Source organism: Calliphora vicina, chromosome 2 (genome assembly GCF_958450345.1).
Source record: "Calliphora vicina chromosome 2, idCalVici1.1, whole genome shotgun sequence".
Taxonomy (NCBI): Eukaryota; Metazoa; Arthropoda; class Insecta; order Diptera; family Calliphoridae; genus Calliphora; species Calliphora vicina.
In genome coordinates this window covers 118566554-118592242 of record NC_088781.1, presented here as the reverse complement: position 1 = coordinate 118592242, position 25689 = coordinate 118566554, and the positions used below count along the sequence as shown (strand labels likewise).

The 25689-nt window shown below is 30.0% G+C and overlaps 1 protein-coding gene across 4 annotated transcripts in view; it reads right to left on the bottom strand.

Moving 5' to 3' along the window:
• Nucleotides 1-25689, bottom strand: part of stai (stathmin) — a 229114-nt gene that overhangs the window by 2874 nt on the left and 200551 nt on the right. For 2 of the 4 annotated variants that reach the window (XM_065500511.1, XM_065500510.1), the window contains 4 exons: nucleotides 2347-2516; nucleotides 2082-2267; nucleotides 1575-1721; nucleotides 901-1056 (listed from right to left, as the gene is read on the bottom strand). In XM_065500511.1, coding sequence (XP_065356583.1) covers nucleotides 901-1056; nucleotides 1575-1721; nucleotides 2082-2267; nucleotides 2347-2516 — 659 coding nt within the window. Of the gene's footprint in view, nucleotides 1-900; nucleotides 1057-1574; nucleotides 1722-2081; nucleotides 2268-2346; nucleotides 2517-15124; nucleotides 15159-25689 lie in introns of those variants that run through there. The other 2 variants (XM_065500512.1, XM_065500513.1) reach the window with 2 other exon arrangements.

Below are 25689 nucleotides of genomic sequence, written 5' to 3'. Positions count from 1 at the left end.
GTGTATATCACCACCGTAAGTTGATCAATTTGGAATCTTACGGCTCATAGCCCACCACGACAGGTCTTCTTATATACATAAGTCATGGTTTTGCATGATGCATTTCTGATTTTCCGCTCTCTATTTTTTTTTAAACTGTATATCAAATTTGACATTCAGGTATGAGATGAAAATCGAGCGATTTCAAAACGATCGATTTGAAAAGGAGTGATGAATTTCGATAGATTTCAAGAATAATTTTTTAATTTAAAGAATTTAGAAAAGAAAAGTAATAAAATAATATACAAAAGTATCAAAATCAAAGTTCAAACATTGGGAAAACCATTACATCCTTATTTCGTTTTCAAATCGTTTCATTTTCGAAATAGATTTCAATCACATACCTAATTATTTTGATTCAACTATTTGTTTAATCAACTAATAAATTTTTAATGAAAATATTTTGTTTTAAAATATTTTAAGCAAAAAAAAAATTAACAGATTTTAAAAAATTTGATTATACACACATATACAGGATCTGTTTAACAAAAAACTTGATTTAAATGACTTTGATTTTAATGAACAACTATTTTATGAGGTAAATTAAATTAATTAACAAAGCCATGATAAAAAAACAAAACACGATTTTCATAGTTTGTTTAAAGCTCTAAAAACTAAAATATAACAACGATATTTAAATAAATTGTACATAAATTTAGAAAATAGAATGTATGTAGTAAAAAAGCCCATTTACATCAAAGCATTTTAAGACACACATGGCTTTAACATAAAAATATAACAATATTTTAAAGTTAATTTGAATGATTCATTTTCAAAGGTGTAACGTAAAATGCAATGGGGTGTAAATAGGCTTTAAGCAGTATGTAAATTAATTTAAAAAGAACAGAAATATGAACGTACGAGTTTATGAACTTTTTCAATTTTCTTTTGTATCTCCTTTTCACGATTTTGTTCAGCGGTATATAATTTATTTTCAATAATGCGGGCCTTCTCCTCGATTTTTTGTGATTCCAATTGATCAATTTGATTTTTGATTTCAGCAATTTTGACAGTGTTCTAAAATTATATTAAAATTAAATTTGAAAGAAACAAATGAAAAAATGAAGTGGAAATTGAAATGAAATATTTACAACAGAGTAATGTATGAAAATTTTGTGGGTGGTTGAGTGAGTGGCTGGTGTTAGGGTAAGTGATTGATGGTATGTAAGTTGGTGAGGAAGGTTAAAAAAGGCAGTTTACGATTTTAGGAATAGTTTTGCTTTTATATAATTCTGTTATTTAATAAATAATAAACTAAATCAAGCTTAACTTATTTTTAATAATTATAAAAAAATTAGTGCAAAATTAAAGTGTTTTTAAATAAATTCTAAGAAATCAGTTATGATAAAAATGTTTAGCTTAACTAAATTTAAAATGAATGTATGAATGAATGTGTATGATATATTGTACATGAGTTTCAATAATTTACAATGATTTTGAATTATTACTTTTTTTTTTTGATGGTCTAGTGCTTTTGGAAAGTGCCTTTGTTATTGAATTTAAATAATAATTGTGTAATATATAGTAAAACTTACATGTTCCTTTAGACGTTCCAACATTTTCTTGATGTTTTCATCGCGCAAAGTTTGAGCAGATTTTAATTTCTCCTCAATAGCAATCTTTTCAATGTATTTTTGTTGTTCCAATTGTTCTCGAGTTTTTTCGATTTCTTGAGAGTGAATCTATATTTGAAAAATTAAGATATGATATTAGAAAATACTTTTAATATTTTAAGAATTTAATGAATGCTATAACCATAGATAAATACACATAGATCGGAAACTCTCCTGACAAAGACCTAAATCATTTGTCAAAGATATAAGTGGTGAGAATGTATTAGTAACAAAAACTATGTAAAAACAACACTGAGATTATTTTGAGTAAATTTTTTGTTTATGTTTTTTTCTAGTTTCCGCTCTATGTCTATTTCTCTATGGTCATAACAATTATATAAATTAGGATTAAAATTTGTAGTTAGATAGAAAAAATTTTGATTTTTTTTAAAAATAGTTAAAATTCGTATCTTAAATTTTATAATTTACCTTCAATTTTTCTTTCAAATCACTAATAATAGCTTCACGTTTCTCAACATGTTGTTCCATTTTCGATTCCAATTGTTCCTTGGTTTGATTAATGAATTCATTGGTAATTTCATCTTTTTTGCGTGTGGCTTCCTCAATTTTAGCCAATTTATAAGACAAATCAGCCATTTTCTTTTGTTCCAAAGACTAGAGTATGAAAAATAATGAAATAATTTGATATTGTAAGTTAAATTATATATGTATATTTCTAATATTAAAGACTTACAATACGTCTTTCTTCGGCGGCCTTTAATTTTTGCTCAATTTCTTCGGCTGATACATTTTTGCCGGGTGTAACTGGTTTTTTGGGTACGGCTACATTAGGAGCTGGCTCAGCCAAAATCACTTCATAACTCAAACCGCCACGGGATTTTTCCTGGCAACGGATTTCAGTGGCTAAAAATGAGAAAAAATGGAAATAAATTAAATTTTATTATAGAAATAAGAAAAAATAAAGATTTTTTTAGAAATTAATAAGTTTTGCACAGATGTTAAAGCTAAAATGTCTTAAAATACTTTCAGCTTTATTCGAGAAAATGAGATTTCCTAAATTTCTTAAAATTAGTTTCCAAAATAATAATAATAATAGCTTACAAACGCCATGTCCAAACATATTTTATAAGCATTTTAAAGCAAAATGCTTAAGATTGCTTTAATTTGTTGCTTTTATACATCCCTACTTAATTTTGCGCCTTATTTTATACCAGAATATTAGCATCACTGCTCAAATCACAACTGTCAAATTAAATAAACAAACAAACTGTTTACAACTTCTAGCCATTAATTTTTGTGCTCAATAAAGATTTTTTTTATCTTTTTCTTTTTTTTAAAGTACATTTATATTTGTAAACAACAAATTGTTTGTTGCCGTCGTTGTTGTTGTAGTTTATTTATTTAAAAAATCTCTTAATATTAATGTTGATTGATGTTGTTTGTAGCTTTTTATATTTCCACAAAATTTCCTTTTTACTCATGTTCGTTTATTTTCCAAAACATTTATTTTTCATAATTGTTTATAAAAATACATATATGTATGTATGTGTTGGAGTATGTGTATGCATTTGTTTATAAACAAGCAAAACATACACATAAAGCGCTTTAAATAAAAAGCAAAGCGCAAGTTGAAGGTCTGTTTCTGTATGGTAATTAATCACTGTGCTGACCAAATGTGTTGAAACTTAAAATGAAAAATTTTCTGCTATAAATAAAAAAAATAAAACTAAAAGTTCTCTTGGAAATTTACATACACATGGTTGGTTGTTGTTTAAATGTTTTTCCATTTAAAAAGCGAGTGCTTCGATAGCATAAATTATTATGCGAAAAGGCGATTTATTTAATCCGTAATGGGTGTTTAATGGCAAAATGGTTTGAGCTATCGGGGAGGAATATGTACCAAACATATGCAGGCAATTCTAGGAAAAAAACCTTGAATTTTTAAATGAATATACAGATTTTTATTGAAATATTGCAGGAGTATTAAAAATGTATAGTTATATTGTGAATTTGAATCACAGAACGTCCCAAATTGAGTCAATATTAGCGAATTATTTGTACTGAAGAAGGGCCTTTTCGGAAATGCATCACAGCGCTGCATCTGATGCGCAGTACGTTCTAAAATGCAAAAGTGGGCAACACTGCAAATGTCTTGAGTTTTTAAAAGCAACAGTTAAAACTCCTGGGGAACAAACTCCCGCGGAATTTTTTATTCATAATTGGGCAGATTATTATTCGTGAAAAGGGTATATTATATAAGTTTGTCATATCGTTTGTAATTTCCACAATATAATTTTCCGACCCTATAAAGTATATATATTCTGGATCCTTATAGATAGCGGAGTCGATTAAGCCATGTCCGTCTGTCTGTCTGTCTGTTGAAATCAATTTTCTGCAGACCCCAGATATCTTCGGAATCCAAATCTTCAATAATTCTGCCAGACATGCTTTCGAGAAGTTTTCTATTTAAAATCAGCAAAATCGGTCCACAACCAGGACAACCTCGATTTTTGACCTATCTCTGGATTACTAACTCATTAATATAGACAATATGGATATCTAATGATAGATATTTTAAAGACCTTTGCAACGACGTATATAAGACCATGGTAAGATGGACCTACAATGGGTAAATTTTTTTTTTTAACTTTTTATTTATTTATTGAATCTGCCTATATCATTAGTCCTAACAATAAGTGATTAAATCTTATAACTAAAATTAAAACTAATTGCTCTCTAAAGAGAGCATTGCTTGATGCATGGACCTCATCTTAGCGGGGTGGTAGATCTCCTCTACAAAGCCTTGATCTGGTTTGGCTCTGTGCGAGAAGCCGAGCAAGCGGATTTGGGTGGGATTGCAGTTTCAGTATATATTTATCGCGGACTTTCAAAATCGAAAAAAATATTTTTTCACCAAAAAAAAAAATAAAAAAATTAAAATTTTTTTCCAAAAAATTAAAAAAACAACTTTGGAAAAAAACATTTATTTTATTTACCTACAAATATTTAAAATTTTTATTTTGAAGTACAATTTGGTGAAGGGTATATAAGATTCGGCACAGCCGAATATAGCTCCCTTACTTATTTTTGTAATCACGTTAGCTTTTAAAAATTTTTCAGATATTATCTTTTCTCAATCATTCATTTACAACTGTTATTTCGGACAAAATTCTCACCGAACGTGAATAATACTTTCATAAAAATAGCAAAAGATTTGAAGGTTCATCGTCACATTATTTCAAAAGCCATTAAGCAGTATAAGGAAGATTTGAATATTGAAAGAAAATCTGGATCAGGAAAAAATTCTAACAGATATTGTTATGGCAAACGAAGTCAAATGAAGTCTTTCAAAGAGTATCGAACACTTCTATGAGAAAAGCAGCTCGTAAAATTAAATGCCCTGATTCTTTTGTGCGCAGAGCCAAAGCTAATGCTGGGTTGAATTCGTATAAAGTTCAGAAAGTTCCAGATCGCATTGCACTAGAGAACTTAGAAATAAAATAAAAATTTTTAAGCAAAGTGGTTTACGCCAAAGCTGATGTACAATTGGGTGCGTTTAAGAGTATTTTTCTGCAGTAATTCAGACGTCAGATACGCAATTTGATCTTTAATATTCACAGTTAGACCTGTCAATTGAGACTTACTGGAACTTCAATGAAATGAATTGGGAGACATCAAATCAGAAGCAAATTTGGATTTCATTATAAATTTATTTAACAAATACTTCTGTATTTTAACAAACGCTATACAGTGCGTCTGGAGGTGCTGTGGTTTAGTCATAAACAGTTGGTATCACTTCTGCCACGTCTTGACAAGCTATAAATTTATTTACTCAGGACATTTTCTTGTCCACTCACGAATTTTTGTGGACAGGTACATAACATTGACAAGAGGTGTCCAAAGTCAAGTCAAGCCACCATTTGACAGTTCTGTGTTCACAGCTGAATTATAGACACAAATTAGTTCATTTTCTTCTGTGTGGAGAAATCATGTGATCATCTTCAAAGTTTTCTTTGTAATGTTAAAAAATAGCGGTAATTTTGTGTGAAAATTACATTTAATGTCAAAGTTGTGCGACCAATTGTTGTGACAATGTTGTTCGAACATAAACATAACATTGACAAGAGTTGTCTTACGAGACAAATTATTGTCAACACCGGGGGCTATTTGTTAGCTATAACAAGAGGACAATACTAAGCTTCTAAAAAACTTCTCCGATTGAATTTGTGTCCCCCACCTCAGACCGCCTCAATCCATTTATTAATCTCTAATAAACATTTCATTTTAATTACAAAAACATTCGAGTCGTGTTTAATTTATACAAAAAATATACTTTTACATAAATATACCTTTACAAATTACAATGTCCCCAAAAAATTGTATGCAAATAATATTTCAATAGCGGCTTTTTATATCGTCTCCTTTGTAAGATTTTTAGGTGACACATTTATTTCAATATAAACATACATACATTTAACATGTATGCAAAATGTATAGACAAAACATTTATTTTTATGTTAGTGGAAAATTTCTAAAAGAAAAAATGTTTTAGTTTCCACCATTAAGCCACCCACACACACAAAACTACAACAAAACAAATATTGAGAACAAAAATTAATTATTCTTCTAACAAAAGTTCTGGATTTCAATCAAGCTTTAGAAATATTCTGGTATAGCAGAGCGTAAAACTAACCAACCAACCAACCCAGCCAACTGTTTGTTAGGTTGCAGCTCTATTATTATCATTAAAAAACAGCAGGGTGTTTCAAATACACAGTCACAGTTTTTTAATTGCAATGAAAAAATGTTGAAATAAAAAATATATGTTAATTAACCCCCTTAAACTTTGGTTTTTTTTTACAATTTACTCTATTTTTCTACTATTTCCCAGTAAAAGTTTTTAATTTTTGCAAAACATCATATTGCTTTTAACTTTTATCATTTTGTTTTGCTGCATTAATCTTTATTAGAGCTTTGGCAGTTTTGTTATAAAAAAAATCTAGAAATTTTTTTTATTAGAATCAGACATTTATTTATTTCTTAAATTTCTGTTACACACATTTTTTTCATTTAAAAATATTCCTAACTCGTTTTCTTTTCTCAGCTTGTTAAGAAATTACATACCATTTGGCCTTTTATTGTTGTTTCCCGTGTAATTTACTTAAGTAGCTTTTAAACCATTTTTCTTTCTTGAAAACCACTACATCTAATAACCAGCCTACGCTCGTTTCAACAAAGAACGGTTACTGCTGGTGTCCTACACATTGTTGTTAGAGCAGGAATAGGAAATAACTTAGAAGACAATAACTAGTTTATGGTGAAATGCTTGCAAATGAACAGGGTTTTATAGTAAAATGTGTTTTTGTACACTGTAAACAATAGGTTTTGAAAATTGACTATATACACATTCCGAATATACCACGATTACTGTCTTAAATTTTCTTTATAAAAGATCCACGATTGCTATTTTAAAGAACCACGATAACTGTCTTAAATTTTCTTTATAACAGATTCACGATTGCTGTTTTAGAACCACGTCTTTTAAAGAACACTGTGTAAAATTTTCGATATAAAACACTCCAATTACTTTGCATTAAATACAAAATTGCTATAACCTTATTGGAAATCTAAAGTTTTGAAGTGTAAATAAAACTCAACTTATTGAAACACCCTTTTATGCAATTCAAATCCATTAACTTTGAGCATTTACAAACTCGGATAGTAATAGAAAATAATGGGATTAAGTAGAGACAACTTAATGAGAAATGAATATGAATGAACTTTGGTTTACAACTAATTCTTTTAGCAAATGAATACTCGTGCGGTTAACAATTTTGCATTATTAGTGTTGTTTTTATTATGCATTAAAGAAGAAAAGGAAATAATAAATATTAATGCGATAATTTAGATTTCTTTTTTCCTCAAGATTTTCAAGTTTTTTAAGTTAGCAGTAAGTTCGTCAAAATCAAATCACCAGGAAGGGCTGCCTTCAAAGTTTTTGGAATCCGGGTAACTTAAAGCTAAATCTACGTTTTTTTTATAAGGAATTTTAAGTCGAAAATATCTTGAAGCGAGAATCTCATATGTTTGGAATCAATACGAGCCTTCAATTTACACTTTAAGATGCAAATACAAGAGTGTGATTAATGTCTTAAAATCTCACGTTTAACAGAACCAGGATTACTGTCATAAATTTCTTTATAAAAGATCCAAGTTTAACAAAACCGGGATTACTGTCTTAAAATGCCTTTATAATAGATCCACGTATAACAGAACTAGGATTACTGTCATAAATTTCTTTATAAAAGATCCACATTTAACAGAACCAGGATTACTGTCTTAAAATTTCTTTATAAAAGATCCAAGTTTAACAGAACCAGGATTACTGTCTTAAAATTTATTTATAAAACATCCAAGTTTAACTGAACCAGGATTACTGTCTTAAAATTTATTTATAAAACATCCAAGTTTAACAGAACAGTCATAAAATTTCTTTATAAAAGATCCACGTTTAACCGAACCAGGATTACTGTCTGTACTTTTTTTTAATAAAAGATTCACGTTTAACAGAACAGTCATAAAATTTATTTACAAAAGATCCATGTTTAACAGAACAGTCATAAAATTTCTTTATAAAAGATCCACGTTTAACAGAACCAGGAATACTGTTTTAAAATTTCATTATAAAAGATCCACGTTTAACAGAACCAGGAATACTGTTTTAAAATTTCATTATAAAAGATCCACGTTTAACAGAACCAGGAATACTGTTTTAAAATTTCATTATAAAAGATCCACGTTTAACAGAACCAGGAATACTGTTTTAAAATTTCATTATAAAAGATCCACGTTTAACAGAACCAGGAATACTGTTTTAAAATTTCATTATAAAAGATCCACGTTTAACAGAACCAGGAATACTGTTTTAAAATTTCTTTATAAAAGATCCACGTTTAACAGAACCAGGATTACTGTCTTAAAATTTCTTTATAAAATATCCACGTTTAACCGAACCAGGATTACTGTCTTAAAATTTCTTTATAAAATATCCACGTTTAACCGAACCAGGATTACTGTTTTAAAATTTCTTTATAAAAGATCCACGTTTAACAGAACCAGGATTACTGTCTTAAAATTTCTTTATAAAAGATCCATGTTTAACAGAACCAGGATTACTGTCTTAAAATTTCTTTATAAAAGATCCACGTTTAACAGAATCGGGATTAATGTCTTAAAATTTCATTATACAAGATCCATGTTTAACAGAACCAGGATTACTGTCTTAAAATTTCTTTATAAAAGATCCACGTTTAACAGAATCGGGATTAATGTCTTAAAATTTCATTATACAAGATCCACGATTGTTGTTTAACTGAACCAGGATTACAGTATTAAAATTTCATTATAAAAGATCCACGATTGTTGTTTAACAGAACCAGGATTACAGTCTTAAAATTTCTTTACAAAAGATCCACGATCTTTTTATGAACCAGACCACACAATTTTGCTTGCTTGTAAATTTTATTCATCCGATATTTAATTTTTTTTTCAAAACTTTGGTAAAACAACCTCAAATGCGGAGGTTTGCCTTGAATTTAATAACTCTATTTTGCATATTAAACTATTAATTGACATTTGGTCATTTTCATTTACAGCTTTTATATGCTGTGGTTTACACATAACCATCAAACATCAACCAACCAGCTCAGCTCATTTTTAATTAAAATTTTGTGAAGTTTTTTTTTTTTAAAAGAAAAAACTTTCTACTAATTACTGGCTGGTATGTTGTGGCAAATGGGAAAAAATTAAAAAAAAAGAAAAAATGACACAGTCATTAACATAATACGTGAAGAGCATTTTATTTTGTTTATTTTTCAAAAAACTCAAAATGGCGTATAAATTGGTACAAGGCAAAACACTCTCCCTCTCTAATTTAAGCTTTGTGCATTAACAAATTATAATGTTATGAATATTAACAAAAAAACAAAAAACAATATGAATGAAACATAAACATTTCAAATGGTTTTCAGGGTTTTTATTTTTCCATATGAATTTAAATGAGTTTTAAAAATTACGATTCTTGTAACTTGACTAAAACAGCTAGAGAAAGGGAATTGAATAATTAAAACTGAAAAATTGTGAAGTATGTAACTGTCAAGTGGAAATGAAATACATTCAAACAAAAAATAAACGTCAAGTACTTGTTTTAGCATTTATGTACATTAAAAGCATTGCAGTCATTATTAAGAACACAAGCTCAAGAGTTATTAGAAGATTTCTAAATACAGAAATGTATATATTTACCTTCAATGTTTCTTCTATTTTTAAACTAAAAACATAACATTTCCAGCCTAAAATTTTGTTTAGTTATAATTAGTTTCCCGTAAACTCTCTCTTATGTTTATTTTAAACATATTTCCCTATCTAGGTAAGTATTTTTGGCATAATTTCTTAATAAGTGTAAAATGTTTGTATGTGTTGGAAATAAAGCAATTTTAATATTCATAAAAGCATTTTAATTTACATTTAATTAAATTACTTAGCACTCAAACGCACACTGAGCCATAGACAAAAAAAACACAAAAATGTCTGCTGCTTTACCTTGCTTGTTTTTCCTCTTACAAACTCATCTTCCATCCATAAAATATTGCATATCGGCAAGGGGTGCAGTACGAAAGGGCGTGACAGAGAAAAATTGTCATAAAATGTTGTAACTTTAGCAGTTTCCGTGTAAGTTTGTTACAAAATTTCATAAAACACTACAACCTTCTGCAGGAAGACAAAACGACAGACGACAGTCAGATAAAATGTATTTATACTAGTAAAAATGACATGTTATTATTTTGTAGCATAAGCTCAAGGATGTTTTTTCGGTTGGACTTAAAAAGAATTATGTATGTTTGTTTAAAAAACATTAAAATTTATATTTAAGAGGCAGAAAATGTAGTTTGAAAATTTGGAATAATAAAAACTACCATGATTGCTGTTTAAAAGAAACACGTTGGCGGTCTTAAATTCTCTTTTTAAAAAGTACACAACTGTTACTTAAAATAATAAGGTTTACTGTCTTAAATTTTCATTATAAAATAATCACGGTTGCTGGTTTAAGGAACTTCGATTACTGTCTTAAATTTTCTTTATAAAAGACGCACGGTTACTGTTTAAAAGAACAGAATTACTGATTTAAATGTTCTTTATGAAAGATCCACGATTACTATTTAAAAGATCCTCGATTACTGTCTTTAACGCTTTAATGCATATTGTTGCCAATTGTCTACATTCCAGTTCCACTTAATTTTAGACGAAAATAAGCTTGATACTAATTCAGATTCTCCTTCAGCAAAATCAAATGAAGTTCGAAAAGTTTCAGCTAAAGAAATTCTTAATCAAACTATAGCTACACAGAGAAAACAGATTCGTAATAGCAACCGAATTTGTTGCCAATCGAATGATTCGGTTGTACACACAGAATTTTTCGGTTCTAGCAACAGAAAATCAGTTGATAAAGAAGAATTTCGGTTGAAGTAACCAAACATTAGTTACCACTTCTAAAATTTTGTAGCCAAAACTGTAAAATTCAGTCGGTAAGGCAGAATCATTCGATTGGCAACAAATTCGGTTGCTACTACGAATCTGTTTTCTCTGTGTACAGGAAATATAATAAATAAAAATCCACTAAATATTTGATACTTTATAGAAAAATAAAAGTAAAAATCATGCATTTAAGGGTTAATGGGTCGCTTATGGATGGCAACTGAACTTCAGTTGCGTTGTCAGTTGATTAAATGGTATTACAGATGGCAACTGTCAGCTATCATTTCTGTTGCCAAACTGGCAACCAGAAATTTGTGGTTGGAATCTGACAACGCAACTGAAGTTCGATTGCCATCCATAATCGACCCACAATATTCTTTATAAAAAGATGAACGGTTAGTGTTTAAAAGAACCACGATTGCCGCTTTAAGGAACCACGATTGTTGTCTTAAATTTTCTTTATAAAAGACCAACGATTGTAGCTTTAAGGAACCACGATTATTGTCTTTAATTTTCTTTATAAAAGACCTACGATTGCTGCTTTAAGGAACCACGATAGTTGTCTTAATTTTTCTTTATAAAAGATGAACGATTAGTGTTTAAAAGAACCACAATTACTGTCTTAAATTTTCTTTATAAATGACCTACGATTGCTGCTTCAACGAATCGCGATTGTTGTCTTAAATTTTCTTTATAATAGACCTACGATTGTTGCTTGAAGGAACCACGATAGTTGTTTTGAATTTTCTTTAAAAAATACCCACAATTGCTGCTTCAAAGAATCGCAATTGTTGTCTTAAATTTTCTTTATAAAAGACCTACGATTGCTGCTTGAGGAACCACGATTGTTGCCTTACATTTTATTTATAAAAGACCCACGATTGCTGTGTAAAAGAACCCCTATTACTATCTTAAATTTTCTTTACAAAAGAGCCAGGATTACTATCTTAAATTTTCTTTATAAACGATTGCTGTTTAAAAGAACCACCCCAGTAATACAATTTTTGATTTTATTACAGAATTATGGTTTAAAAAGGTAAGTATAGAATCCGATCATCATCTTTATTTGTTGAGCTATGTTATCATAAATATTTCCTTGTGTTGGGCAAACGACCATAAAACTCGAATTGAAGAGGGAACTAATCATTAGACTTTGACCAAACACATTGTTCCCGTTGTGATAGCTAGAGTTCTTAACCAAAAAATTTAGTCGCAGGAGCGATGGCATTTATCCTTCTGATGTCAATCTCCGACATATTCGTCAGGCCATTCAGTAAAAGGCAACCTAACTTCCCGAATCTCAGATCCGCTAGGGCCAGACAGTGGCAGAGAAGATGATCAACCGTTTTCTTCTCTTCCACGTTGTGAACAACTTCTACAGAAAATGTAAAACGGCGAATTCAATCAGATAGCGTGCAATCCGAACAAGCAGTTACCAGTGACCACTGCTATTACATTCCACAGCTGAACCCCCGGAATATCAGTCTTAGAAATTGGTCTACGACAATTTTATTCAGATAAATTTCAGCTTCTACGAGCGAAGACCGGTTCTTTGACAGAGTGACCCCGATATTATTTCCTGGTATACCTTGTTACCCATGTATCCAGTATAAGAGGAAGTGTGAAATTAAAAGTGATTGCCGTCATTCCAGAACCAAGTTGGATGTTGTATATCCGATAAAATACTAATCAATTTACGGACCTTTAAATGAGAGAAATTTCAGCCTGAAAAATATTGGTCCAAAAGTCTGAAAGGTACACCAGCCCTTGAATTTGGAATATTTAATAATAATTCGTTTAGCTTTAGTCTTTGAAGAAATGCAAATAGCCAAATAAGGAACTTTCTCTTCCATCACAACCTAAGCTAGCTTTCACTTGTAATTATGTACATTTTTGATGTACGGAGATGATTTGGTTGAAATCGGTTGATGCGTTTAAACAGAGGTTTTTATGTTACGTCGTTACAATTAGAAACATTGGCCATAATTTTGTAAATTTTAAAAATTTGTTTTTGTTTTATATACAAAATTTTCAAATTATGAAAGGCAAATCAACGCTTGAATTTTGGTGCGTTTGTTCTGTTAAGAATTTGTGTATAAAACAAAAACAAATTTTTAAAATTTTTGAAATTTTGTTTTTGCTTTCCATGCTTTACGTGATTTACAAAATTAGGGCCATTGTTTCCAATATTTATTTAAACCCACTCGAATAAATACCAAACTTTTCTACATATACTATTTCTATATATAGAGAATTATACATTGAGACGAGACCATAGAGAATAGATATAGAGTGGAAACTCTCCTGTCAAAAACCTAACTCAGTTGTCAGAACTCTAAGTGGTGAGAATGTATTAGTAACAAAAACAACAATATACATTGAATACCATTTATTTTGTTGTTGCGAGAGTTAGGTTTTTGACAACAGACTTAGGTTTTTACGTCTCGTCTCTATGTTACTCTCTGTATGTGCCATATGATGACATCTGAGTCTGTTGTCAAAATCCTAATTCATGAGAATGTATTTCCATGTATTTTTGATATTGTATCACACATATGTATGATTGAAAGAAGAGCAATTTTGCCTGGTTTTTTCATTGACATTTCCCTCTCCTTCCGTTCTATGTATTTATTCTATGATATGTGTATTTATACATAGTTTTTTTTTGGTAAAGAAATGTGTGACTCAGCTGTTTATAGATCAATTTTTCTGATTTTAAATAGCGAATTTCTCGAAAGCACACTCTTTATATTAATATTAGTGTATTAACCCTGAGTTGAATGGGGGTTTCGGAAAGTTGTCTTCAACAAACATACGAGCTGAAAGACATACTTAATCGCTAGTTTAATATAAAAAAAGTCTATCTTGATTTCTCAATAGTTTTTATTAGAAAAAAGAGGCCTAATAAAACTTTAGAATATTCTTATATAAAATTTCGTTGGATCAATTGAATTTTTGTAGATTTCAATAAACTTTGAAGAAACGTTAAAGGCAATTGCAGTTACTTTGAGTATGGTATTTTAAGGTTAATGGTAGAAAAGAAATTGTGAAATTATTCGTACATACAAACTTAAAGAATTTCTTTACTTCTGCCTGAAGAAAAAACTTTTGACAGCATGGTGTATTGAATTTGATCTGACTCTGTGAATTTCCTCTGAAGCAAATTTGACACAGAGGCTAAATATATGACATTTTGATAACCAGAGAAGCGAATGCGTTTAACTGAATTCAACTTCATAATAGAAGGGTTTCAGATTTAAACAATGTAAACTTTTGTGGATATATTTAACTGATCCCAGTTCATAAATACCATAAATACTGATTTATTTTACAAAAAAACCGTGAATTATTATCTGACCTAAGTCCATGTATACAAAATAGTGTTATTAACCAAATACAGTTTTATTATTCTTAGAAAATATTAGAATCGTTAAAAAGGCTGGAAAGTTTATAAGAACCTTGGTTGAATAAGGATTTTTTGGATATTTTAAATGCAAATTAAATTCTATATTATACAAATTGTATAACTTTATTTAAAATGGACTAGTACTTTTCCTAACAATTGCAAAAGGTTAAATTATATCCTTAGTTCTAGTATTTACTGATCGATATAAACACGTGTTTAAAATTCCTTTACGTGATTTAAATAAATTTGCATATTCTAACAGATAAAACAATTCCACTGCACGCAAACACTATTAAGAATTTAAACGTTTAAAAATATTGATTAATTTAAAAAAAAGCTGGAAATTTTAAGTTCTATGGATATACAAATATTTGAATCACCCTGTTATTAGGTACAATCATTTTATGCAATAATATTTTTACAATTTAACAAAACTAATTAATTTTTGTGCTCAATAATTAAATCACAGTGTTATATTTAATAGATAATAAATTAAATTATTAATATATATTTGTTATAGCTTCTTTTAAAAGCTAAATAAATGGAAAATAAATGTTATTTAAAAACTCACAATTATTAATAGCAACCATGTTGAGTTTAAGTGTTGTAGTAAGTGTGGTTTGTTATATACTGATTTTTTTGTTTTGTTAGTTAAAGGCACTAGAGGATTCTTATTTGTTTAACAGTTGTTGAACACTTTTTTTTATGTTGTTAAATTATTTGTTAAAGAATAAAAAAAAAAAAATTGTTAAAAAATTTCACACAAATTCGTTTGGTTAAAAATTCCAAAAAGGAAAATACTTGCTGCACAAACGGTAATCACGCGACTGTTGCAATTGAACTGATGGTTTTGAACAGTAAATACTCTGCACAATAACGACGGTGTAGTATGACGATGACGACATAACGTCTACGGTAAGAGTAAAAAAAGGATTTTGATAAAGAAAAAAAAAAACAACAAAACACTCCAATAAGCAACAACAACTACGGGTAATCTATTAAAATATTGCATATTTTTTGGCATGTGTTCATTTTGTTGTTGTTGCCTTTGCTGGCTTTTTTAGCTCTGACCAACGGCATGTTGTTTTTGTTTGTTTTTCTCTTTTGGCAACTATGAAAATGTGTACACACAGAGTTGTGTTTTTTATAACACAACATTTGTAACGGTTTTTCATGTTGTTGTTGTTGCTGCTGTAGCTGTTTTCTGCTATACAAACAACAAATATTGTTGGTTTTTTAAATGGCTAGAGTGAAATACATATAAAATTACCATTTATATGTTAAAATAATAAAGTTCTTGTTACTGTTTTTATACTGTTACTTCTTCTTCATTTTAAACATGTTACTGCTGGCCCTTTCAGTGATTGTATTGGTGGTTGCAACTTAACTTTGTGTTTGATCAAGCATGAAGAAGATTCAGCCAGTTGTTTGTTTGTTGGTCGTTTGGTTTATCATTCAATCGTGTTTGTTACCGGGACAATTAGTAAATTTGTTTAGTTTTCATCAGCAAACAAAATGGGTAAAACAAGCATGTAAAGAAATTCAAGAGTTTGCTTTGCATGCATATGCATGTGTTTGCAAAACCTGGGTGAGGCCACACATGTTCAAATAAGAGTGGCTACAAATAAAGTTATAAAAAACATATGTATTGCTGTTATTTACCTAGAAAAATGTTTTATTCTTTTTTTAAGGTATTCATGGGAAAGCTGATGACTTTATTTGGAAAATAATAATGAACGTTATGTGTTAAATTTAAAATGGTTTAAAAGATTTAAGGAAATACTGCTGAAATCTCCAAAAAAAAAACTTAATTTTGTGTTGGCTCTGATTGCCGCATGAATGATTAATACAAAGATTTCTTAAGGAGATGTATATATGAGAATGAGGGGCAGAACATTCTCTTATTTAACAACCAAAGTCTCTAGAGCACATTAGATACCAAAGTCTCTAGAGTAGAATAGGGACACAATTCCCTAAAAGTAGACAATAGACTAAAGTGGACAGAATGGAGGTATTGACGATCGGGGAGGCATGTAAATCACTACACGACTGAAACATTCGTGGGAGCATAGGCATCTTTGTTGACAGTTACAATGTTATGATTAGTTTGTCTATCTGACAGTACTCTAGTTATGTAATGCGTATATGGTAATAAGTAGTTGGTCCAACTAGCAAGATCTCAGATGCGGTGGTATGTGTCGCAATACCGCTTGGGACTATTTAAAGTAAAAACTTCAGACTCTATCTTTCAGAATGCTGACAAAGAACATGCACAGAGTTGCTAGAAAAATTTGAATATTTCGTTGCTTATGACAGTGTCAACATATCATTGGATGATCGGTAAACATGTAAGTAAACAGACTTCATTTCAGAAGTTATCTGTCAAGATTGCAGGTTGGCGGAAATAGTTTTTCATCTTCTCTGTGAATGTTCTGGTCTTTGTGTAATAAAAATTCATATATTCGGTCAAATTCAATCTTTGATTTTAATAAAAATTATTTTTTGATAGATTTGAACCAAAAATTAATTTTATAGTTTTGTAAAAGTATTGTGCTACTTTCATTTAAAATTATTATATTTATTTTCAGAAATTTGTTCATACAATTAACTAGCTAATACATGGAACTCTTTGCAAATGTAATATCATGTGTGTCGCCCTGTTAAATTAGTAATAAACAACTCTGTTTTACTCGTATCATAATAAACAACTCTGTTTAATTGAAAGCAATTAATTTTTGTCTTCAATAAAGCGTTTAAAATCATAAATAAAAAAACAACACACTATTTGTTAAGAACAAAATAAGGATTTTTTTCACTTTTGTTTATCTTTCTTACAACTAGTTCCTAAGGAATATAATTTTTAACAAAAATTCTTCATGGATGAACTGTTTCCAGAACCATTCAAAAATAACGAATGCTGGCTTCGCAACGCTCCTATAGAACAAATTAGAATGAATACTGTTACAGTAATTTTGACTTACCTGCACAACCAACTTTGCACGATATTTTGTGCAGGTAAGTTAAAAGTGCAGTTAACATCAGTTAACTCACCTGCTCATTGGTGCATTTAAGTTTACTGCCCAAAAAAGCAGCTAACAGCAAATAATTTACATGAAGTTTTGTGATGTTTTCCTTTAAAAATAACGACAAATTTGGTATTTTAGCTACTTTTAAAATTATTAAGAAGTTTACAACACAATTTTTTATTCAAAATCGTATTTTTCTTATTTTGTTTTGATTTAATTTTATATTAAGCAGCTAAATGAAATTTTTTTCATGAAAACCAGTTATAGCTTCCAAAAGTATTATGCACTTATCTTAAATGTGCAGGTATAAATTAACGAATTTGTATGGAGTTTGATAAATAAATATACAAAACACAAGTTTTGTGCACTAATATGCAAAATGCTCTTAAGTGAAAGGCAGGTAAGTCAAAACTACTGTAATATGCATACGTTCCAGAGCTAGTTGTGTAACCAAAACTAATTTTCTCTTGGATTATTTCAATTATTCCAGATGACTAATGGAACAGCGGTATAGAGAAGATATAACAAAAGTTAGACAATAAAAAACTATATGGGAATAAGAACAAAAGTAACAGCATCCTATAAATCGATGAGGAGTTCCAAAAACTAAAATAATTATTATTTTATGCACTTAAATATATGTTTTTTAAACATACTAATTGTTTAATAAATCATCTTATGGTCTCAGCAAATTATTACAATTAAGATAAAATAAATAATATCCTGCAGATGAGATTTCAATAATCAAGTTTAAAAAATAATAAAATTATAATAAAAAAAAACCAAGCTACTTAAAAAATTGTTGATTTCATTAAACAATTCCACAAACAAAATCTGCAAACTATATTCATTTTAGTCTCCAGTTTACTTAGTTATTTCTAATGGCTTTTTTATTTTCAAATTATACAAATGAACTCAAAAGGCCTTGTTAAAAGTTGGCAACTGAATTGTTAAGTATAATGTTTATGCACGTTGCCATTGACTACCAAAAACCAACAGACGCCAAACGAGGAAAAAAAGGAAATGGTAATAGAACAAAAAAATAAAAAAAAACAAATAAAATGAAGTACAAATACATAAAACAAAGAGAGAGAAAAAAAGAAAATCACAAAAACAGCTGTAAAGTTGTTGCTATTGCAGCTGATGAATCATCGAAGACTAGAGAAATCAGCTGTGTATAACGGTACAATGCAGACATTTTCCTAAAAGCCAGTAGAACAACCGTTATTATGGATAGTATGCTTAAACAACAATACTTACATTACCAATAGGAGAGAAACTATAAAGTAAAAACTTACCTAAAAAGAGAGAGAGAAAAAGAAAAGACAATGATTAATAATGTGTTTTAAACTATAAATTATAAGATTATTATAAAAACAATTAAGAAATAAGTGTTTATCAACATTTTTAAATTAGTTTTTTTGAAGTTTTTTATAGCTTTTTAAGTAAAAAGACAAGAGTTTGGATTTATAATGATTTACTTGTGGAAAAAAGTTTCAACATTTTAGGGCGCCATCATAAATACAAAATGATTTTTGAATTTATTTTGTCTACTTTTTCAACAAGCAGACAAAATGACGTCCATCAGCAAAACCACTTAAATCTTAGACCAAAATAAATTTCCTTGAAATTAATGTTTGCTTTTGATTTAAAAGTAAATTAGGTTGTGTTGAAAAAAAAAAAAAACTAAAATATTATACATATGTATTAGAAAATCAATAGTGCATTAGCCTTTACAGTTGCAAAGTTGCCTCTACAAGGTATACTATAAAATATATATATATGTATATAATTACCAAGGTGATAAATTGCATATACCTAGAAAAAAAAACAAATAAGACCCCAAACAAACAGTAAAACTAGACTTAAGTAAGAAAAAACTAAAAAGACCCCAAGAAAAATACAACTTTATGTAAATAAATTTACATATACGACAGCAACAAAAAAACTAACAAGAAGACACCTATAAGTATGCTTCATTGCTTGCATGATTTGTTAATAAAAAAAATAACATTAAAGTATAAAATGTGTAGCATATACATTAGGAGCAAATACTTAAAACAACGTATACATATCCATACATATAAATAAGATTCTTATATAATTTCTATTTATTCGAGTACATGGAAAAAACTAGTACATAACGTACCGGCAAATTTTTATATAAATGAACATTTGTTAGTAACCATGCGCCACTATAATGCGGCAAAACTAGCAGCAGCTTTTAGAAAACCTTAAATTGTTGTCACGAACATGTGTTTGTCAAAAGTACGAAAACTCAAAAACAAGAAAAAAAAGAAGTTTATACTTTTTAACTTAACAGAGCATACCGTAAGAATATTGTAGAACTAAGAAGTTTTAGTTTCTATTTATTTTCTTATAACCCCAAGAATTTAGGAAAACTGTCAGTGTATTCCGTTACATTTCTTAACTTTCTCGAATAATGCCAGAATTAATGGAGAAGTATAGTTGTGCTTGTATAACTTTATAAATTTTCTAAATAACTTTTGACAGCAAATGATAGTTTTATTTCATATGCTAGACATAAATAGCATTAGAAATGTGAAAACAGTAATACAGGAATTTTGCAAAGTTAATCTATTTCCTTACTAACAGTTTAATAATAAACCTTTAAAATACATAATTCTACAATTTTCTTTAAAAAACATAAAATTATTTATTACAAGACACTTATTAAACATTGAATGGCTAATTTTTATACATGACAATTTTTGGCACATCTTTATCACCCTGTGAAATCTTTACAAATTAAATATTTAATCACAATAAATAATGTTTATTAATACATCACTAAATATATGTTATAGAAGTCTTTAATAAATTAACTATTTATTTAACTAAACAAGTTTCAATTTAAAAATTTGTTTTATTTATAATCAGCCTTATCATGTAAGGCGTAGTCGTTTTACGACAACGACAGTTTCGTACTAGATTAATGAAACAGGTTGAATAATTTCTTTAATCTAGTACGAAACTGTCGTTGCCGTAAAACGACTACGCCTTACATGATAAGGCTGAATATTTTCAATAGTTTGCAACACTTTTTGCCAGTTTGGGAAATTAATAATATTTGTAACACCCTGTCAATTTAGCTATAAACAGCTGTTTTATTTAATGTCATTTCAACCGATACTAGTTTTATGCAGTAATTAATTTTTGTTTTCAATAAAATTATTAAACTAGAAATCTTCAAACTGAATAATTTCTTAATATTAAAGAAAATCAGGCATTTACCAACTTAAGTCGTCATATTTAACATTATCCAGGTAGATCCGAGTGGGTGAAAGGGTGTAAACTTTGGAGCAAGTGATGAGGATGCTTATGTAAGCACTTACAGATGAAGTAATAAAATGGAGTACTGAAGTACTAAATTAATGCCTTCTCAACATATGTCAAAAATCATTTGGGCCCCAAGTCACCAAACTTACCATGATTGTTTCCACCATGAATGCAATCAACCTCAACTATGCTAAACCTTTCCAGATGTTCAAATACGAACTAATGGAATGGTCAGATAATGATCATATAAAAAAATTACAAGAATGTGTTTGGAGAAACCGAAAAGGAACAAATGGAGAGCATACTGAATTTGTGTAAGCCTTTAGGAGTCCGCTAGGTCTACTTGGTCCGTATATGATGCCGGCAGGACGAATCTACTTATGGAATTCCGTTGTGAGCAAATAAGGCTAATTGTTTCCTTTATTAATATTGGGATAATTGGGATACATGCTAGAAGACTGGACGTACAACGATTACTGTAGAAGCTGTCGAAAGGAGACTGTGTCCCACCTATTCAGCCCATAACCGGCTCTGACAAACTTAAGGGAACGTATCCCCGAAACCCCATTCCTATCGTGTTTAGATGAGCTATCAATGATGAATCTTAGACTCATTCATTTCTTTATCAGAAAATCTGGTTGCTTTACCTTGGAAATAACGGACGTATTATAAATATTCAGCTGTTTACTTTTTGGGCATCACAATTGGACCAGTTTTGAAAGGACCCAAGTGAGCTGCTTGACAAGTGGCTGCCCATGGAACCTAACCTAACCAAGGATTCCGCATTGCTCACTTTGAATTGAAGTCGCAACTAGCACTCATGCGGCTTTCGAAAATTGTAGTCTGTAGAGGACATTTAGGAAAGATGATGAACATTTGGAGACAAGTTTTTGAATAGAGGAACTCCTCAATGATTCAAAATTTCACTCTCTTTGGGGAACCTTGTATTGAATAAAAGCCTTTTTGAAATCAAGAGCTTTGCTATTGGAGTAAGCGATACATTTTCCAATACTTTATCTGAAGTGATGGAATTTGCACTAAATGCTAAAAAAATGGGCTACCATTTCGAAATTGGATCATTAGGTCAATATCCACAACACTTTCAATTTAGATGAAAGCATGATGATCATCCCAACATTAGATGAATTGTTTGGTCACTGATTGCTACTGTCTAAATATAATCTGGTGGCATAAGGAATCACCACAGTTCACGCCTTAAATGTGTGATCCTTACCCTAATCACAACTAATATAGAAGCAAAATACATCTTTCGAAAATTGATAAGTGATATATCCGCTAAGAGTAAGATACTTCTTCCACCGGTCCTTCTTACCAACAGTTTCATTTGAATAATGTGGAGAGGATGCTCACTCTCTTCGTGGTCTGTTTTCCCAACGCTTTTGAATCAATTTTTCACAGATTTCAAAAGTAGCATGCCAAGGATAGCACTTCTGAATACACAAATGTGAGAGAAAGCAAGATTCAGCAACCGGCACTCTATCTATTAATATCTGTGTCGCCCTGTGAAATCTGTTCTGAACAACTCTGCTACTTTTGCTACAATTTTCCGTGTATGTAAAATTTTCATAAGAGCAATTAAATTTAGTTTTCAATAAAATGTTTAAGTGAGTGAAAGATAATGCAATTAAATGCATGAAGCATGGAGTAGAAATTTTATAGAGGAAAAGCAAAAATGTTTGATATATTTATATTTAAAGTATGTACTTCCTTTTAGTTCTATGCAGCTTTTCAAGACATGTGGGGTTAATTAATGGCTTCCAAATAAGGAAGGAGATGAGTTAGGCTAGTAGTTAAATCATGCCAAATAAATCCTCTTAAAAACTTAAATTTTTCAGGGATTTAGGAAATGTTTTTTTTTCTTTTGTGTTACATTTTCATGAACAAAAAGAGTTAAATAAAAGTTGTATGTATGTTCTAAAAGTATTTATGTAATTTTGCGTTAAAGAATGTCATTCTCTAGTGAAGACACCTCCAACTTTTAATTATTCCATTTTACTTCTTCATTTGCAACTGAGATGCCATACTTGCATACATATGAGTATAAGTTCCGTTGTTTTTACTAAATACCGTTACATCAAACGGAAGTGTGCCAATATACAAACATACCTTGACAGCTGCCACCAAAATGAAAGGTACCATGGAAGTAGAAGTAGCGCGAGCGACATTTGCCAGTATGAGCAGCAACCTAAAAATAATTCACAACGTATTCGTTGCTGTTTACCTTTGTTTTGAAATTTAAATTTTTCTTTGTTCAGGCAAGAAGAGTATCAACAACAAGGACTATATTACAAAGTGATTTTTGAACCCTTTTGTTTACGGTTAGTTGTTTATATTTGTTGTTTATGCTTGTTAGTTTACACAACAAGTAAAGTTTTTTTTCTCCATTTCATTGTCGTTGGTTCTTGTACATGTTATTAACCAACAATAAAGAATATTCTTGCTATTATTTATGCATGTACGTATGCTTTGCATAGTTTCGTTTTAATTAAAATGTTTATGTTTTCGCTTTATTTTGATGGGTCCTCAAAAATTGCGATTAAATCTATAGAAAATTTAGCTTTGATGTAAAGTTTTATAGATTGAAAATTTAGGGGGAGTAATCAAAGGTAGGAAACAATCGATTTTAATAATTAAATCAAGCTTTCAACTTGAATAAAGAGGCAAAAGACACGGTTAATGTGACTGACTTTTTGCTTTAGTGTCGAATTTTGTGCCAACAAAGCACAAAAGTGCCTCTGAAGCACACCGATTGCTCACCAAAGCTATTGGTGAATGTGTTTCATCGGTTTCAACGTGCGAGAGATGGTTTGTTCCGTTCAGAAGTGGTGATTTTGACACGGAAGACAAAAATCACCCAGGTCAGCCAATTCCAATAATCATTGGGAGCTACTCAATTTCAACCATTTCAAAACGTTTGCGAGCAGCAGGATTCATCCAAAAGCATTTAGGAACCATACGAATTCAAGCCGAGAGACCTTGAAATATGATTTTGCATGTCCGAAATGCTGCTTGAACGCTATGAAAGAAAATTAATTTTGCACCCAATCATTACTTGTGATGATTCATGAAACCATTACGATAACCCGAAGCGAAAGAGATCGTACGTAAGCCAGGCCAACCAGCTGAATCGACACCAAAGTCAAACATCCATGGCGCTACGGTAATGCTCTGTATTTGGTGGGATCAAAAGGGTATATTCTCAGAGATCGTACGTGAAGCCCGGTCAACCAGCCGAATCGACACCAAATCCAAATAGGGAGCTATATATTATGAGCTGTTGAAATCTGGCCAGACCATCACAGGGAACCCGAACACAACTGATTCGGTTTATGCGAGCATTGGCCGAAAGACGCCCAGAATATGCGGCCAGACATGAAACTGTAATATTCCATCATGACAACACTCGGCGACCACATGTTGCAGTACCTGTTAAAAATTATTTAGAATGAAGTGGTTGAGAATTTTTTCCTCGTCCGCTTTATAGTCCAGACCTTGACCCGTCCGAATACTATCTGTATCGATCGAAGCAGAACGCACTCTCTGGGATACGATTCACTTCAGAACAGAGTATCCGAAATTGGATTGATACATTCTTGACCTCAAAAGATGAGCAGTTCTTTTGGCTCGGAATCCATATGTTTCCAGAAAGATGGAAAAAGGTCGTAGATTGTAATGGCCAATGCTTTGAATAATTTTATATTGTACAAATGTTTTAAAATAAAAGCATATTTCCAATATTTCAGTGACCGAATGTGACCTATCTTTAGCATTATTACTTGTAATGTTAAGTTTAGCTTAGAGAGTAGTCTCGTATAAAATGGAAATATGTAACGAAATCAACTTAATTCTTTTTTCGGCAACTGTTTAAATAATTAATTAATTAATAAAATAATTCGATTTTATATTCTCGTCTAATTCTATAAATATTTGTTCAAAAATTTGCAGACTTTATATTGTTTAGAGGTCATGACTATTTCGTCAACAATTTGCCCAATGTAACCCCTTAATAAGTAATTTTATTTACTTTTAGCTTTATATTGCAAAAGTTGGCATCACTGCTTGTCAGTTATAATGATTTATTTACTTGTGACACCCTGTTGTATACAAGAGTGTGTGTGCGTGTTTGACAAATTATTATGCAGCAATTAATCTTTGTTCTCAATAAAATTATTAAAATATAAATCAATTTTCAGAAAAGTTAATTAAAGTGAACGTAATTTTATTTGCATGCACTTAATATAGAGAAAATTTGTTTGCGAACCAAAAAATTATTCATGTGTGTGTGAAATTTTAAATAGAATTCTAGCAAGTATCAAAACCTTTATATAAAATTGAAATTAAAAACCTATTCGGGAGTGACAGGCATACAAAGTTTGCTATGAATTATAGATATAAGTTATGTTAGAGGTTTGATATTTTATCACTAAAATAAAAAATCAAAAACCATTCAACCATTTAATATTCACTACTCAAAATTTAGGGGGTAATTAAAAACAATTTTTTAAATTTGTTTACTTTTTTAACATTTGCTCTTTAAGTTATGCTTGAATGAGGAGATATCTTTAAATACCAGGACCCTTTTCTTTGTTTTGTTACTACTTGAACATTTTATATTTAAAAGTTGCCAAAATTACTAAAAGACGTTAAAACGAAAATTGGTGTCTAGTCAAGCGTAAATCATAATTACAGTAAATATTAACTTTTGTATGGCACCAATCCCAAAAACTGTTTCAAACTTCAACCCCTTTTAACGTTTTCCTCTTTCCTTATTGCTCGTGTCTTTATACTT